Consider the following 14,765-nt stretch of genomic DNA (forward strand, 5'->3'; position numbering starts at 1 on the left):
AAGTTGTTAATCAGCTGGACAAGTTCTCTGGTAGAAGTTTGTGTCTCTTATGTATACTGTCATATCACCTGCAAATAGTGATCCCCTTATTTCTTCTTCTTTCCATTCTGATTATTCTTAGATTTGGTCTTTTCATTGTGTCCTGAGTTTCCTGGATGCTATGGGTTATGAGTTTTTTATGTTTTGAATTTTCTTTGACAGTTGTGTCAATCTGTTCTACAATATCTTCTACACATGAGATTCTCTCTTCTATCTCTTCTATTCTGTTGGTGATATTTGCATCTGTAATTCCTGACCCCTTTCCTTGTTTTTTCATTTTCAGGTTTGGCTCCATTCATGTTTATTTTATTGTTTTTATTTCAATTTTTCATTCTTGAACTGCTTTATTCAATTCCTTGTTTGATTATATTTTCCTGTATTTCATTAAGGGATACATTTTTTTTCCTCTTTAAGGGCTTCTACCTGTTTATGTGTGTTTTCCTGTATTTCTTTCAGTGAGTTATTTATATCCTCATTAAAATACTATTATTTTCATGAGATAGGATTTTAGGTCTGCCTCCTGATTTTCAGGTGTGTTGGTGTATTCAAGGCTTGCTGTGGTGGGAGAACTGGGTTTTGATGATGCCCACATATATTGGATTCTGTTGCCTATGGTATTGCACTTGCCTCTCACCATCTGGTTATCCCTGGTGTTTGCTGGTCTGTGTGACTCTGGAGTTGTCCCTGAGTTTCTTCAGGTTTCCCGGTAGGCCTATCTATGGCCCTGGCTGTAGCAGACCATCTGTGGGGCCTTTCAACTGGGTGCTCTTCAGAGGGGCAGAGAAACTGCTGATCTGTTGCCCTGGTTGCAGTAGATATCCTGGGATGCCTTCAGACTATTTGGTCTTCAGAAGAGCAGTCAAGTTGCTGTCCTGTGTGAAGATGTTCTCCAAAGGGGCCTAAGAACTGTGGTTTCTGTTTCCCTGTGTGTAGCAGAACTCCCTGGAGGCTTTCAGTCTGTCAGGTCAGTTGCCTTGCATGCCACAGAACCCCCAGGAAATCTTCAGACTGTGGTGTCTGTTGCTCAGTTGCACTGAGTGTAGCAGATCTTCTGGGATGCCTCTGGCTGTGATGTCAGTGGCCAGACTTCTCAAAGTATAGGAGATCTTTTGGGATGAATCAGGATATGGTGTCTTCAGGGGAACAGACTGGCTAGTGATCTGCCCCAGCGGAAAGGACTGGGAGGAAAGGTAGTGGTATTCGGTTGGGGTTTTGGTGGGTGATGCATCCGAAGTCCACTGGGTTCCCAGCTCTGGAACTTGGGATGGGGACAGGGGGTTCTTACCAACTTCTCTGAGGGCAGCTGATCTTCTTGGATGACTCAGGATATGGTGTCTTCAGGGGAGCAGACTGGCAAGCAGTCTGTCCCATCAGAAAGGACCGGGCTGTTCTTGTCTTGAAGAGTCTACTTGAAGCTAAGGTAAAGAGATTTATAGCAATTGCATCAACAAAGGAATCCTTGGAAAAAGCCCAGCAGAGAATTTGTTCTTTGGTATAGTCTTATGAGGAGTGGGATTTTTGTTGTTATTATTGTTTGTGGGGTTTTTTTACAATTAAATATCTCATATCTTCTGTTCACTTAATTTTTATTATAAAGAGCATACGAATAAATATTCATACGAGAAGATTAACCAGATCCATAGACTACACATCTCAATTAATTTCTATAAACTTAGAACTGCCTTTCTGAAGCTACGGGCCTTTAGACTAGATTCTCCACTTTCATTGCCAAAAATATTTTTATGTATATATCTACCACCAAAACCTAAGTGTAAGAGATGAAACTAAAACAATTAACAATTGGCTTTATATCCTTTTCATGAATCAAGAAGTCATTACTTGCTTTCATTTGATCCCTTGCTCAACAGCTAATATTTACCCTTTCTTGCTCTCCTTTCTATATGTTACACTATTCCTATATGCACATGTATATGTGTATTACATTTATATGTATGCATATATAGAAGCATTTTCATTAGCTATTTTTAGATCTGTTTATTTATTTGTGTGTGTGTGTATGAATGTTTGCCTGCGTGATACATACACCCATCTGTAAAGCTGGGAAATATTTTTAAAGCACAGTTACTTACGTATAAATCCTGAATAGGAGAATATACTATTTTTTAACTATTTGACTCAATATATACTAATGCAAAGGAAATGATTCAGTAAACTGCTGAAATTAATTATATGCTTATTGATGCAGACTGGAGCAAATGGGAGAACTGAAGGCTGGAAAGCAACTAGTAACTAATAAACACCTTTCAGAATGTTGAGCGAGAATGTTGAGACTATTACAGTTATCAAACATTTGAAAGCATCCTTGGGGTGATTATAAACATTTACAATCAATTAAAAGCAAGTGTCCATCTTATAGGCCCTGATTAAATCTACACCAATGTTACACTACATGGAATAAAAATCATGATTCAGGAATATGTTAGTGAGGACTGTTATCTAAACTTCATTTCAAAATGAAGGACATTACTTATATACCCCAACCACCTGACTGTGTGCAGAACATTAATTTGCATTATTAAATAAATAATTTAATATGCAAAGGAACATGGATTTAACAGACTTGGTATTTTCTGAAGTGGAGATTTTTCTGTACAATTAATGCATTATAATCTGATTATTCTATTTAATTTGAGTTTTTCCATACTACCTCATTTTCTTGACACTTCATGGAGATCTGTCTCCAGTTTTCAGAATGATTAAGCAGTTATGGCAAAGATTTATATAAGTGGAATGAACCTACTGGTCTGTCATCAGATGAGTAGATAACAAAAATAGAATAAACGTACAAAAATGTAATGTTCTTCAGCTCCAGGGAAAAATGAAATCACAAAATGTGCAGGAAAATGGATGAACATAGATTCCATATCATTAATGGAGGTACACAATCTCAGAAAGGAAAAAAATTACATATTATACCTCAAATGTTGAAGTTAGGCGTGTGTGTGTGTGTATGTGTGTGTGCATGCGCGCGCGCACAATGGAGCAATGTCTCTGTGGCTAACCTACAATTCTAAGGATTTAATTTTTGTTTCCATGGAGAGAGTTTAAATGAAAAGCATAGCAGAATTTTCCATGTCCAATTAATTTAAGTATTAATACAACAGGAAGCCTGTGATTAGACAGGGAAAAGGGAGGAGGAGCTAAGAGTTGCAGAACCAGAGATTGAGGAGACATGGTAAAAGGAAGCAACATGGAGGACGAACAGGATGATTCAGATTCAATGTGACTTTAAATAGTCACAGGTATCTATAATATATAGGGATAGAATAATTGGGGTAACTTGTCTAATCTAGGTGGGCAGCTTGTATCATTATCAATTGACTCTGAAATTATTGTGTGGGCATCTTGTGAATTGAGAATTTATTGTTATATAAATCTGACTGGTTAATTATAAGCTTCTAGAATTTGGATTTACTGGACTAAGGGAACTTGTGACAAGTAGCAGCTGGGGATAAATGGTTGAGAAGAGTCACGTGGTCCTGAGGCAGGTGAACTAGAGCTCAGAAGACTGTGAATTGTCACTGCTAGGGCTAAGACAGAGACAGAGGCAGTGGAGAGCAACACCAGGGCAGAGATTAGCTCACTGTAGTGTGGGAACTTGCTGTTCTTTTTATTTTTCCTGAAACAGAAAAGGGGCTACCTGGGATAGAAAAAATATAAAATGTATGGTTCAAGTAATAAAGAGGCAACAAGAAGAGAAATGGAGCTGGATCCTATTCTCAAGCAGATAAACAGATTAAGGGAGTGGTGACTTTCAGTAAGACCCCTCCTGGCTAAATTTAAGTGAAGTGTTTTCTGGTTTCTTTGGAAAGTCAGGTTTTTTTTTGTTTTGTTTTTTGTTTTTTGTTTTTGTTTTGTTTTCAAGACAGGGTTTCTCTGTATAGCCCTGGCTGTCCTGGAACTCACTCTGTAGACCAGGCTGGCCTTGAACTCAGAAAACCGCCTGCCTCTGCCTCCCGAGTGCTGGGATTAAAGGCGTGTGCCACCACAATTATGTCAAATGGTGTTTTACCTGGGCACACAGGTAAAAGGATATTTTGCTAAATTAGAAACATGCACCATCTACAGTATCCTGCCAAGCCTAGACAGGAAAAGGAAGAGACAAATTCTGCCCCTAATGTGGTCAGTCATGACATTATTTTCTTGTTTTTTGTTTTGTATTGTGTGTTTGGCTTTTTAAAAAATTTTTTTTCCTGAGGCTTCCCTCTCCATGCAAATATACTAAAATTTGCTCTGAGCTCATGAAAACACACTCACAGCCATTAGGCAGCTAAAGAAGTCTACTTGTTAGTAAGAAGTATCTGAATTATCACAGTGTTTGTCCCTACAACCTGGATTCCACAGGATGTTCCTGTAGGCAATAAATAAGGACAGACCTCTGCTGAGCCCTGAGAAATGTAAAACAGGAATCAACTGACTCATTAGAGAAATATCACTTATATTCAAGTGTTTTTTAATTGTTTGGGAAAGATTGTTTGTGTTTGTTTTTCAGATTATAAGAAGGAGCTTTGGTCCAGTGAATTGCAGGATAATATTCTCCCTTATATAAATAGTACAAACCCACCGTTGCACATCAAAGTCATAATAAATGGTAGGGATTACATCCCAGCACACTCAGAGTATCAGAGACCATAGACACTGTATTTATTGGAAGAAATCCAAATACAGACAGAAGCATAGACACAGAGCAAGGAAAACTAAATTTGATCTATCAAAGTAATTACCAAAAATATATTTTAAAAAATGGATATACTTGATGTTCAGAGTCAGTTCATCATGGTGACAGTAAGTTTTTTTCAGAAATCTAAAATTTACATTTGTGTGTTTATATTTAGCCTTTGAAGTTTGCATATGTCACAAACTACATGACAAATACATTGCTTGATGTATGGTTAACACAATCTGAGTTGGCAATTTTTTTGCACTTGCCTAGAAACAGATACATACACATCCTATAACACAAAAGTTTATGCACAATCACCAATGTTATGTGTGATGACTGTCCACCATGTGCATACGATTCTGTGGTATAAGGAATTAGTCAATAACCATCCAGAAGCATTGAATTTATATGTTTCTAATCATATCAGGTTTTGTCAATTTCTCATGCAAGGAACACAGTGGCTAGATGCTATGGAGTACTGGTTCATGAGCAGAAAGGGACTAACAGCTGGGAAACATCCAGAAATGACAATGGATATGTTTATGAGTAACCAGCTTGGGTTATGCAAGAAAGACAGAAACAGTTGAAAGAGGCAGGAAATTATATAAAATAACATAAATGTACTCAATTGAAGAAGGATGGTTTTTATAACCCTGGACTCTGTGGATGATTGTGAAGAATGTTTGTTTCTGGGAATGTGCTCCAGTCTCTGCTTGTGCCTGTGCAAGATGAGAACTGTAGATATGCTGGCCCAGACCAAGAGTCCCAGATACACAACATCAGGGAGAGGAAGGAATATAGTATGCAGGATTTGTCCAGTTTTGTCAAGACAAACAGAGCAGAAGCCAAAGTCTTGTATAATTGTCATATTTCTGTGGCCCAATTTTCCAGTCATGTAAAAGAGATTATAAGTACTCATGAGGATGTTCAGAATGCAACAAAGACACAGAAAGAAGCCACTGAACTTGGATGATTTGGTTTTAAACTCTTCCCACATGAAGTTCCTGTTGCTGATTGTGATGGCCTGGAAGGCACTCATCAAACTGCTGCTGCAAATACATGTACCCCTGCCCATTTTGTGAATGTAAAAGAGGAGATTGCACCCAAAATCACTTAGGAAATCTTTAAGCCCAAAAGCTGCCATGGTCTGGGGCACTCCTTTGCACAGCAGAGTTAAGAAGTTGGCTACAACCAAATAATTCAACATCCAGTCTGTGGAGTTCAGCTTGTACCTCGAAAAATAAAGCAATAAGTAATTGAAGAAGACAGAAGAATTTCCCAGAAGTCCAAGTGCAGTTTGGGATAAGAAGATGATACCTAGGGCCATATTCCTGGCTGTCATCCCATCATTTCCTGATGACTGAACCTGAGAATCATGGAGGGGAAGATGAGGCACTGACAGCATTTCTGTCCCAACAAAATTCCAAATTTTCTGCTCAGAATAACTCTAGTAAAAACAGTGATTATGTGTATAATTGAAAGTTTTTCAGATGTTTTTATGAATCTTAAAGCATGCAGAATTAGCTACCTTAGTGACAGCAGATTTGATAACACTTGCACACTTCCATCTGTGACCAGATCATAAAAGTGAATTTATTAAAGCTCCTTTCTTCCTTTTCCTTTGTTGATCAACCCTTTCTCTCTATCTCTATCCCTCCCCTACAACCCCTTCCTTTTCCCCATGGCAACTATCCTTGCCTTATTCTGTGGGTCCAGTCAACTTACCTACCTGTCAGTATCTTAAAAATAAAACTGCATGTGGCAGAGAGGGGTTAATTCAAGCTCTGACTGTAGGTAAAGCAAGGGCATGAACCTTGCTGAATGGCAATAGAGAAGTATGGAAAGATACAGCTCAATCCCCTGAGTGCTGTTTTCTGGCTTCTTTACACACTACAGTGCAATTTTCTTTGTAGTTACATAGCTGCTCATTCTACAGTGTTGCTGAGTTGCATTCTCTGTTGCTACATGTGCACACATGACTGTGGAGTTCTATTTAGCCGGTCAATATACACTGTGAGTGAATACTTCCATCAACTAACAAACACTATGTGATATAATTTGACCTTTCATGAATTATGTCCAAACTTGAGGACATATAATACCTGTGTGGTTTCAGACAATCTTTCCTGGCTCCATGTGATGAACACAGTTCAGTATTTCACTAAATTGTTAAAAACAATGACATGTATTCGATGTGAACAAATAAACACCAATACATTTTAAGATACAGTGCAATAGAAACAATTTGTTATCAGGCTCAGATTACATGTCTAACTCCTGATGAACACCAGAAGAAGCTAAACATATACTGTCTTTTGATGTAATACTGGGGAAAATTTGAATTTATAAGATGTGCATGAAACACTGTTTTGTAGAAAAAATAAAGTTTATTTGTCTAAGTTGAGTATGGTGTAAATGTGAATTAGAATGTTGCTTTAAGATCACTTCTAGTTCACAGATGAGATTTTGTGATGTCAAAAGTATTCTATATATCTAGGCTTACACATATTCACACTTCTTAATATTAAATTATTACACCAGGGAAGTTTAATTGCTCCAATTGATATCATTATTTAGAAAACTAAACACTATCTAACAGCTGGCATCAGGCAGACAGCATTTAGTTCACTGCCCTTTTCTATATACAGAGAAAAATTATTTAAGGAACCCAACAGAATCTATATTTGCAAAAGAGATACAAATATTGTCTCCATTTATTTTGTTTTACCCAAAATTAGGAAAAAGCATGTTTTTATTAACATGTTGGCAGTCATTTCTAAGAGTAATTTCAATAATCTTATAAATTAATGCTAGTTCCTATTCAAAGAATAAAATTATCTTAGGTATTCTGAGTTTCTGGGCTAATTTCCACTTATCAGTGAGTGCATATCATGTATGTTCTTTTGTGATTGGGCTACCTCACTCAGGATGATATAGTCCAGATCCATCCATTTGTCTAAGACTTTCATAAATTCATTGTTTTAAATAGCTGCATAGTACTCCATTGTGGAAATGTACCACATTTTCTGTATTCACTCCTTTGTTGTTAAGACATCTGAGTTCTTTCCAGCTTCTGGCTATTATAAATAAGGCTGCTATGAACATAGTGGAGCATGTGTCCTTATTACAAGTTGCATCATCTTCTGGGTATATGCCCAGGAGAGGTATTGCTGGATCTTCCGGTAGGACTATGTCCAACTTTCTGAGGAACCACCAAACAGATTTCCAGAGTGGTTGTACCAGCTTGCAATCACACCAGCAAAACACATGAAACTCAAGAAGAAGGAAGACCAAAGTGTGGATACTTCGAACCTTCTTAAAAGGGAGAACAAAATCCCCACGAAAAGAGTTACAGAGACAAAGTTCAGAGAAGAGACTGAAGGAATGATCATCCAGAGACTGCACCTTCTGGGGATCCATCCCATAAACAACCACCAAACCCAGACACTATGGCAGATACCAATAAGATTTTGCTGACAGGAGCCTGATAAAGCTGTCTCCTGAGAGGCTCTGCCAGTGCCTGGCAAATGTAGAAGTGGATGCACACACAGTCATCCATTGTATGAAGCACAGGGTCCCCAATGAAGGAGCTATAGAAAGTATCCAAGGAGCTGAAGGGGTTTGCAGCCCTATGGAAGGACCAACAATATGAAGTAATCAGTACCCCCAGAGCTCCCTGGGGCTAAACCACCAATCCAAAAAAAATGCGGAGGGACTAATGGCTCTAGTTGCATATGTAGCAGAGAATGAATGGCCTAGTTGGTCATCAAGGGGAGGAGAGGCCCTTGGTCTTGTAAAGGATATATGCCCCAGTATTGGGAATGCCAAGGCCAGGAGGTGGGAGTGGGTGGGTTGGGGAGCATTGGGAGAGGGGAGGAGATAGGGGATTTTCAGAGAGGAAACTAGGAAAGGGGATAACATTTAAAATGTAAACAAAGAAAATATCTAAGTAAAAAAAAAAAAGAACAAAATTATAAGGGACACTTCCAACACCAGTGTGTATATATTTTCTGATTCATATAGTGTTAATTAAATGTATTAATGTATTATATTAAGAATATATAATTAATAACACTAACAAATTATTAATATATTATTTTTCCAGGTGTACTTTGATTTTATTACCTGTTTCTTTTGTATAATTTAAAACAATAAACTGCAATTACTTCATAATAGAAGGATACAATGGGAGTGTTTGGAATATGTGAATGTTGTATTCTATTCACTGCATTCACATGCTGTCATATGTCTATCACTACTAACAGTTACCAGGTGTATGTGAACAATAAAGACATCAAAATGAGTAAATTATTATTGCTCAGAAAACAATACAGATTATTGACCATATTCACCCTCTTCTATTCTGCTCATTTCTCTTATTTACAGCAGCATTTAAATCCTTTTAGTTGATTTGATTGCGAGACAACCCTATAACACAGTTGTCTTTACCAGGTAAGTCTTGTTACTATAGAACATATTAAATTAAAATTCACCGATTCAGAGTGTCTAGAACCTCATGTTTCTTTGCTAACTTACCTTATGCCTCAGGAGTGTCTCTCTGTCATGGCTAGCATCAATATACACTCAGATTCTCTCCCCACTCCCTTTTTGATAGGGTCACTTACCCACATTCTTGACACAGAATTGCCCTTACAAACTCTGCTTGCAGACTGCAATGTAAAACACACAGCACTAGATCTTTTAAGTGGTACTGATTTCAGTTCCATAGTTTTTCAGCACAGGCTATGTGCTATAGGGAGTAAGACAGTACCTGGTATATGGCTGTGTGATTGCATGACCTCATCTCCCTTCAGAACTGCAATTATCATTTCACCAGTGAGTGTAGCAAGTAGGCAGCTGTGTGGAGCAGTAAAACTTTTCCAAAGCCACCCTTAAGTGTGATATTCTTCACAATGCAATTGCAAACTATTGATTGATCCCTTAAGAGAATGTTGCAGAAAATGTGAGGCTGTGGCCTGCACATGAATCCCAGAAGCATGTAGTGTTTCAGAAGTTATTGGGAAATGCTTAATTTAAAGGAGCTGAGTAAGTCCCATTGTTCTTTCCACCTGTGTATTTTCACATGTGCAAGAATTTAGGCATTTCCTATTTGCCTCAGTCAATTTATTCATAAGAGATAAAGAAATAAGGCAAATATGCCTGGGAATAATCTCTATGTGCCTGCTATGTATTATTTTAAATTTTGTATGTCATTTTGGGATTCCTTGTGATATGATACATACAATATAGTTCTTGCTAACACATGAATTAAACCAACTAATATTCCAGTGGCATGATATACACAAGATAGTTATTGCTAACACATGAATTAAACCAACTAAAATTCTCTTTTAATTGATGGCCAGACGAAGAGGAGCTTGTTAATCCTAAAAATCACTTGGGGCCTAAGCTCAGGGACACATAGTTTAAAGGCAAAATCTAGAGATCACATTATTTATATCAATGTTATATTAACATCAGAGAATCTTTGAAATTTTTTTCCTGGTAGAGCATAGTAATTACTTGAGATAAAATGTGCCAATTCTTTAAATATTATAAATAGTTACTAACTGAAGCATAAATAGCAAATATTTTATCTGGTTATGGGGACTATGTGTACTCTCTGATTATAGTTTCAATTGATTTCTAGAAACTTAATACAATCATACAGTTCTGGGTGTCTCCCATTGACATGGAAGCATAAACATGCAGGACCTATGGGATCAGACAATATTTGGCTCATGCAGTGTGGTATGGCCATAGCTTCCTTTTACCGATGTTTGTTTTCATTTCCTGTTGTACTGAAGCTGCTTTCGGTTATTCTGCCCTGTGCCATTGTGCTTTTTCTTCTGGGTCTAGTATGCTTATCCCGCAGCATCTTCCAGTGAAGTACAGGTATAGTTGTTCTGGAAATCATAGCCTGAAATAAGGTGCTGATGGAGAAAAATGCTCAGCTTATTCCATCACATAACACACAGTGAAAATTAGCACAATGTAAAGAGTATTGAATCCACTGGAAAAGTAGCAAAGCTGTGAAGATTGTTTGCTAGAAGAAGGTATGGAAGGCTTTTGGAATATCTCCTCTGATTCCACATATTTTTTATTCTGATGCCCCCACAGGTGAGAGTATTCTTGATAGATGGTACAATTTATATGATGTAGAAGGTGACTTGGAAAGTGGAATTCCATAAGACAGCTTCTAACGTTCATGATGAATGGCAGTTAATAGGTATGACGATGTGTGTGGTCATTTACCCTCCACCCATGTGAGCCTAACAAACACACAGGATCATAAAATTCTACTTGAGTGGAATTCCTACTTTGATCAGTCATTTGTATCATATCAGGTATAAAAAATGCATTTAGTCTTGTCACTTTGGAAATGTTAATACAATAAAATATCACCAAATGTAAGTTGTGGTAGAATCAAGTTAGTTTGGGTAGAGGTATTGCAGAGCCACTGCAATGATAAACAGAGCATGCAATTGAGTTTCCTTCATTCAAAAATTCAGCATCTACAGTACAAAGATATTAGCCACTTTCCCCCCATTTTTTGAGACAGTGTTCCTTTTTTTTCTAAGACAGTGATTACCTGGGGTTTTTTTTTTCTTGGTAGAAACATTCAAATCATTCTTCTAAATATTCTAAACCACTTGGATATAGAATTTCTGTGAGGGATATTTGGAGTGGCTATTCTATTGTGTTATGGAGAGTCTTGCTTCCATGATAAATTATGGTCTCAGATGTGAATGTTGGAATGACTACAGCAGGACTGAAATAGTTGAAAGAACTACACCATGCACTGTTGGACCAGAGAGTAGCAAATATAGAACAGTATTCCTATCAAGCAACTCTAGAAAATTTTCTTCAGCTAAACAAGGGATTACTGAAGAGAAGGGGATAAAAAGGAACCACATTCCAGTATTCTCATGGTGTGAATACACCGTGTGATTGTGATTAAGATTCACCCATGGGGACAGCTTCTGGGACAGGCGGGAGCCACAGAGCCGCTGAGGCAGCACCCTTTTCGGGCCACAGACATTCGGCCATCCTTCCAGCCAGAGGACAGATGTCCGCCTGGCTCAGAAGCCCTCTGCCTTAGGAGCAGCGAGCGCCATCTTGGTTCCGGGACTCAGCCGAACTTACGAACTTAGTCTGCACAGGTGAGAGTGTGCACCACAGAAGCTGACAGCTTCTGTGACCTGCCAAAGCAAAACAGCTTCTGGGATAGGTCCTGTTTTGGGCCTTCTTCTTGGGCCAGGAGGAGGTTCAAACACAAGATATCTGTGCACCTTCCCTGTAAGAGGAGAGCTTGCCAGCAGAGAGTGCTCTGACCACTGAAACTCAGAGGAGAGAGCCTGTCTCCCAGGTCTGCTGATAGACGGTAACAGAATCAACAGAAGAACAATCTCTAAACAGAGTCAACTATAACAATTAACTCCAGAGATTACCAGATGGTGAAAGGTAAACGTAAGAATCTTACTAACAGGAACCAAGACCACTCACCATCATCAGAATCCAGCACTCCCACTTTGCCCAGTCCAGGGCACCCCAACATACCCAAAATGCTAGACCCGGATTTAAAAGCATATCTCATGGTGATGGTAGAGGACATCAAGAAGGACTTTAATAACTCACTTAAAGAAATACAGGAGAACACTGCTAAAGAGTTACAAGTCCTTAAAGAAAAACAGGAAAACACAACCAAACAGGTAGAAGTCCTCAAAGAAAAACAGGAAAATACATCCAAACAGGTGATGGAAATGAACAAAACCATACTAGACCTAAAAATGGAAGTAGACACAATAAATAAAACTCAAAGTGAGGCAACACTGGAGATAGAAACCCAAGGAAAGAAATCTGAAACCATAGACGTGAGCATCAGCAACAGAATACAAGAGATGGAAGAGAGAATCTCAGGTGCAGAAGATTCCATAGAGAACATCGGCACAACAATCAAGGAAAATGGAAAATGCAAAAATATCCTAACTCAAAACATCCAGGAAATCCAGGACACAATGAGAAGACCAAACCTACGGATAATAGGAGTGGATGAGAATGAAGATTTTCAACTCAAAGGACCAGCAAATATCTTCAACAAAATTATAGAAGAAAACTTCCCAAATCTAAAGAAAGAGATGCCCATGAACATACAAGAAGCCTACAGAACTCCAAATAGACTGGACCAGAAAAGAAATTCCTCCAGACACATAATAATCAGGGCAACAAATGCTCTAAATAAAGATAGAATACTAAAAGCAGTAAGGGAAAAAGGTCAAGTAACATATAAAGGCAGGCCTATCAGAATTACACCATATTTTTCACCAGAGACTATGAAATCCAGAAGAGCCTGGACAGATGTTATAGAGACACTAAGAGAACACAAATTCCAGCCAAGGCTACTATACCCAGCCAAACTCTCAATTACCATAGATGGAGAAACCAAAGTATTCCACGACAAAACCAAATTCACACATTACCTTTCCACGAATCCAGCCCTTCAAAGGATAATAACAGAAAAAAAAAACAATACAAGGACGGGAACCTCACCCTAGAAAAAACAAGAAGGTAATCCCTCAACAAACCTAAAAGAAGACAGCCACAAGAACAGAATGCCAAATTTAACAACAAAAATAACAGGAACCAACAATTACTTTTCCTTAATATCTCTTTGTTGCGGCCCGACCCACAGTCCACAACGCGAACTGTTCATCTGAGGATGGCAGTTCGAGCTGAAAAGAGAGGAAGCTAGATGGGGCGGGAGAAAGAACGAGGCCAAGACGATTTCATGTTCAAGGCCCCCTTTACTAATTCCAACATTCAGTTATAAAGGAAGGGGGAGGGAACCCGATTTCCCACCAAGTAACTCGGGGTCCAGTAGCAGGACGAACACGTTTGTGCCACCAAGCAGCAAAGCGATAGGGTTCAGCAGTGGGCATGGCAGAACGAATGAGCAGGAAACTCCACCCTTGAGCAAGCAGGTTCCAGGGTGGGGGAAGGGAAACCACATCTCCTCCCATTTGTTAACAAAAAAAAAAAAAGAAAAAGAAAAAAGAAAAGGCTGGCCTGAGGCAGAAAAATTATCTATGCTCAATAGTTCTGCCTGAGTTCTTAGGGCTAAAGAAAAAACCTGTTTCCGTGGGATTCCCTATCTTTTCTAATGGTAAACTGTATCTGGCTAAGACTGTCCTTATTATCCTAGCAAACCACTAACAGAATAGTGCTGAGCTGTAGGCTCTGACTTTATAATGCTAATTAGTGCTGAATAGGTAACTTCCTGGTTGCATTTTAAGTAGGGCATTGGAACCCTGGCTAAGTTTGACTGAACAAATTTGAAATATGCTTTATTAAGAATAACACTGAGTTGATATTCCTCCGAAATGTTGGATGACAGGCGGGGAAACAGGGAGAAGGAGTAAGACTGGCTCCTTAGTACAAGGCCAATTGGCTTTTTTATTTGGGTGGGAGGCAGTGAAGGGCTTGCCCTTTCGACAGTACGGTCTCCAACCTCTCTCCCCCCTATTAATTAAGTTTAAATAGGCAACGCTTAACTGAGGTGATCAAATGATTTTCTCATCCGTAGATGTGTGGGCCTTTAACCTTGGCTTGGGTGGACATTGACCCAATTCCTCCCGTGGGTGCTATCACGACCCACATCTGTGGCTCTTGGTATCTTTTGGGGAGGGGAGGCAGAGCCTTAGGTATTTTTGGTTTTTAGCTGGAATCAGATACCAACCTCCTTCAAACCAGGTGTGTCGAACAGGGAACTCAGAAATGGTCAAGCTGGACCTTCCCCCGCAGTAATCTCCTGCGCCAAGCGGTAGCCATACTGTATTCGTATGATCACGAAACAGTATGCGCAGTTCTGAGTCCTGCGCAGCCCCTAAAGGAGACTTGTCAACCTCAGATTTAGCAAGGCCTAGGCAAGAATTATGTCATTAGTAACACCACAATTTGTGGCTAAAATAGGAGCTGGAAGTCTGAGGGACGAACAATTTCCAGCAAATTATGAGCTCAGAGATATGGCATTGACTATTAATAT

The 14,765-nt window shown here is 38.8% G+C and overlaps 1 protein-coding gene across 2 annotated transcripts; it reads right to left on the bottom strand.

Annotated features, from left to right (window-relative positions):
• Positions 1 to 5,132: 5,132 nt before the first annotated feature.
• LOC110296006 (vomeronasal type-1 receptor 4-like) lies at positions 5,133 to 9,475 on the bottom strand. 2 transcript variants are annotated; one of them, XM_021164480.2, is made up of 2 exons: positions 9,349 to 9,475; positions 5,133 to 6,089 (listed from the first exon to the last, which is right to left on the bottom strand). In XM_021164480.2, exons 1-2 carry the CDS (start codon positions 9,448 to 9,450, stop codon positions 5,157 to 5,159), a joined length of 1,035 nt encoding a protein of 344 aa, XP_021020139.2. In that variant the 5' UTR covers positions 9,451 to 9,475; the 3' UTR covers positions 5,133 to 5,156. The 2 variants fall into 2 exon arrangements, with proteins under 2 accessions (XP_021020139.2, XP_085689138.1); XM_085833012.1 differs by having other exon boundaries at positions 5,133 to 6,170; positions 9,349 to 9,453.
• Between the last annotated feature and the right edge of the window lie 5,290 nt (positions 9,476 to 14,765).

The sequence above is a fragment of the Mus caroli genome, unplaced genomic scaffold, assembly GCF_978045245.1.
Source record: "Mus caroli unplaced genomic scaffold, Mus_caroli_1 scaffold_18, whole genome shotgun sequence".
Classification (NCBI taxonomy): domain Eukaryota; kingdom Metazoa; phylum Chordata; class Mammalia; order Rodentia; family Muridae; genus Mus; species Mus caroli.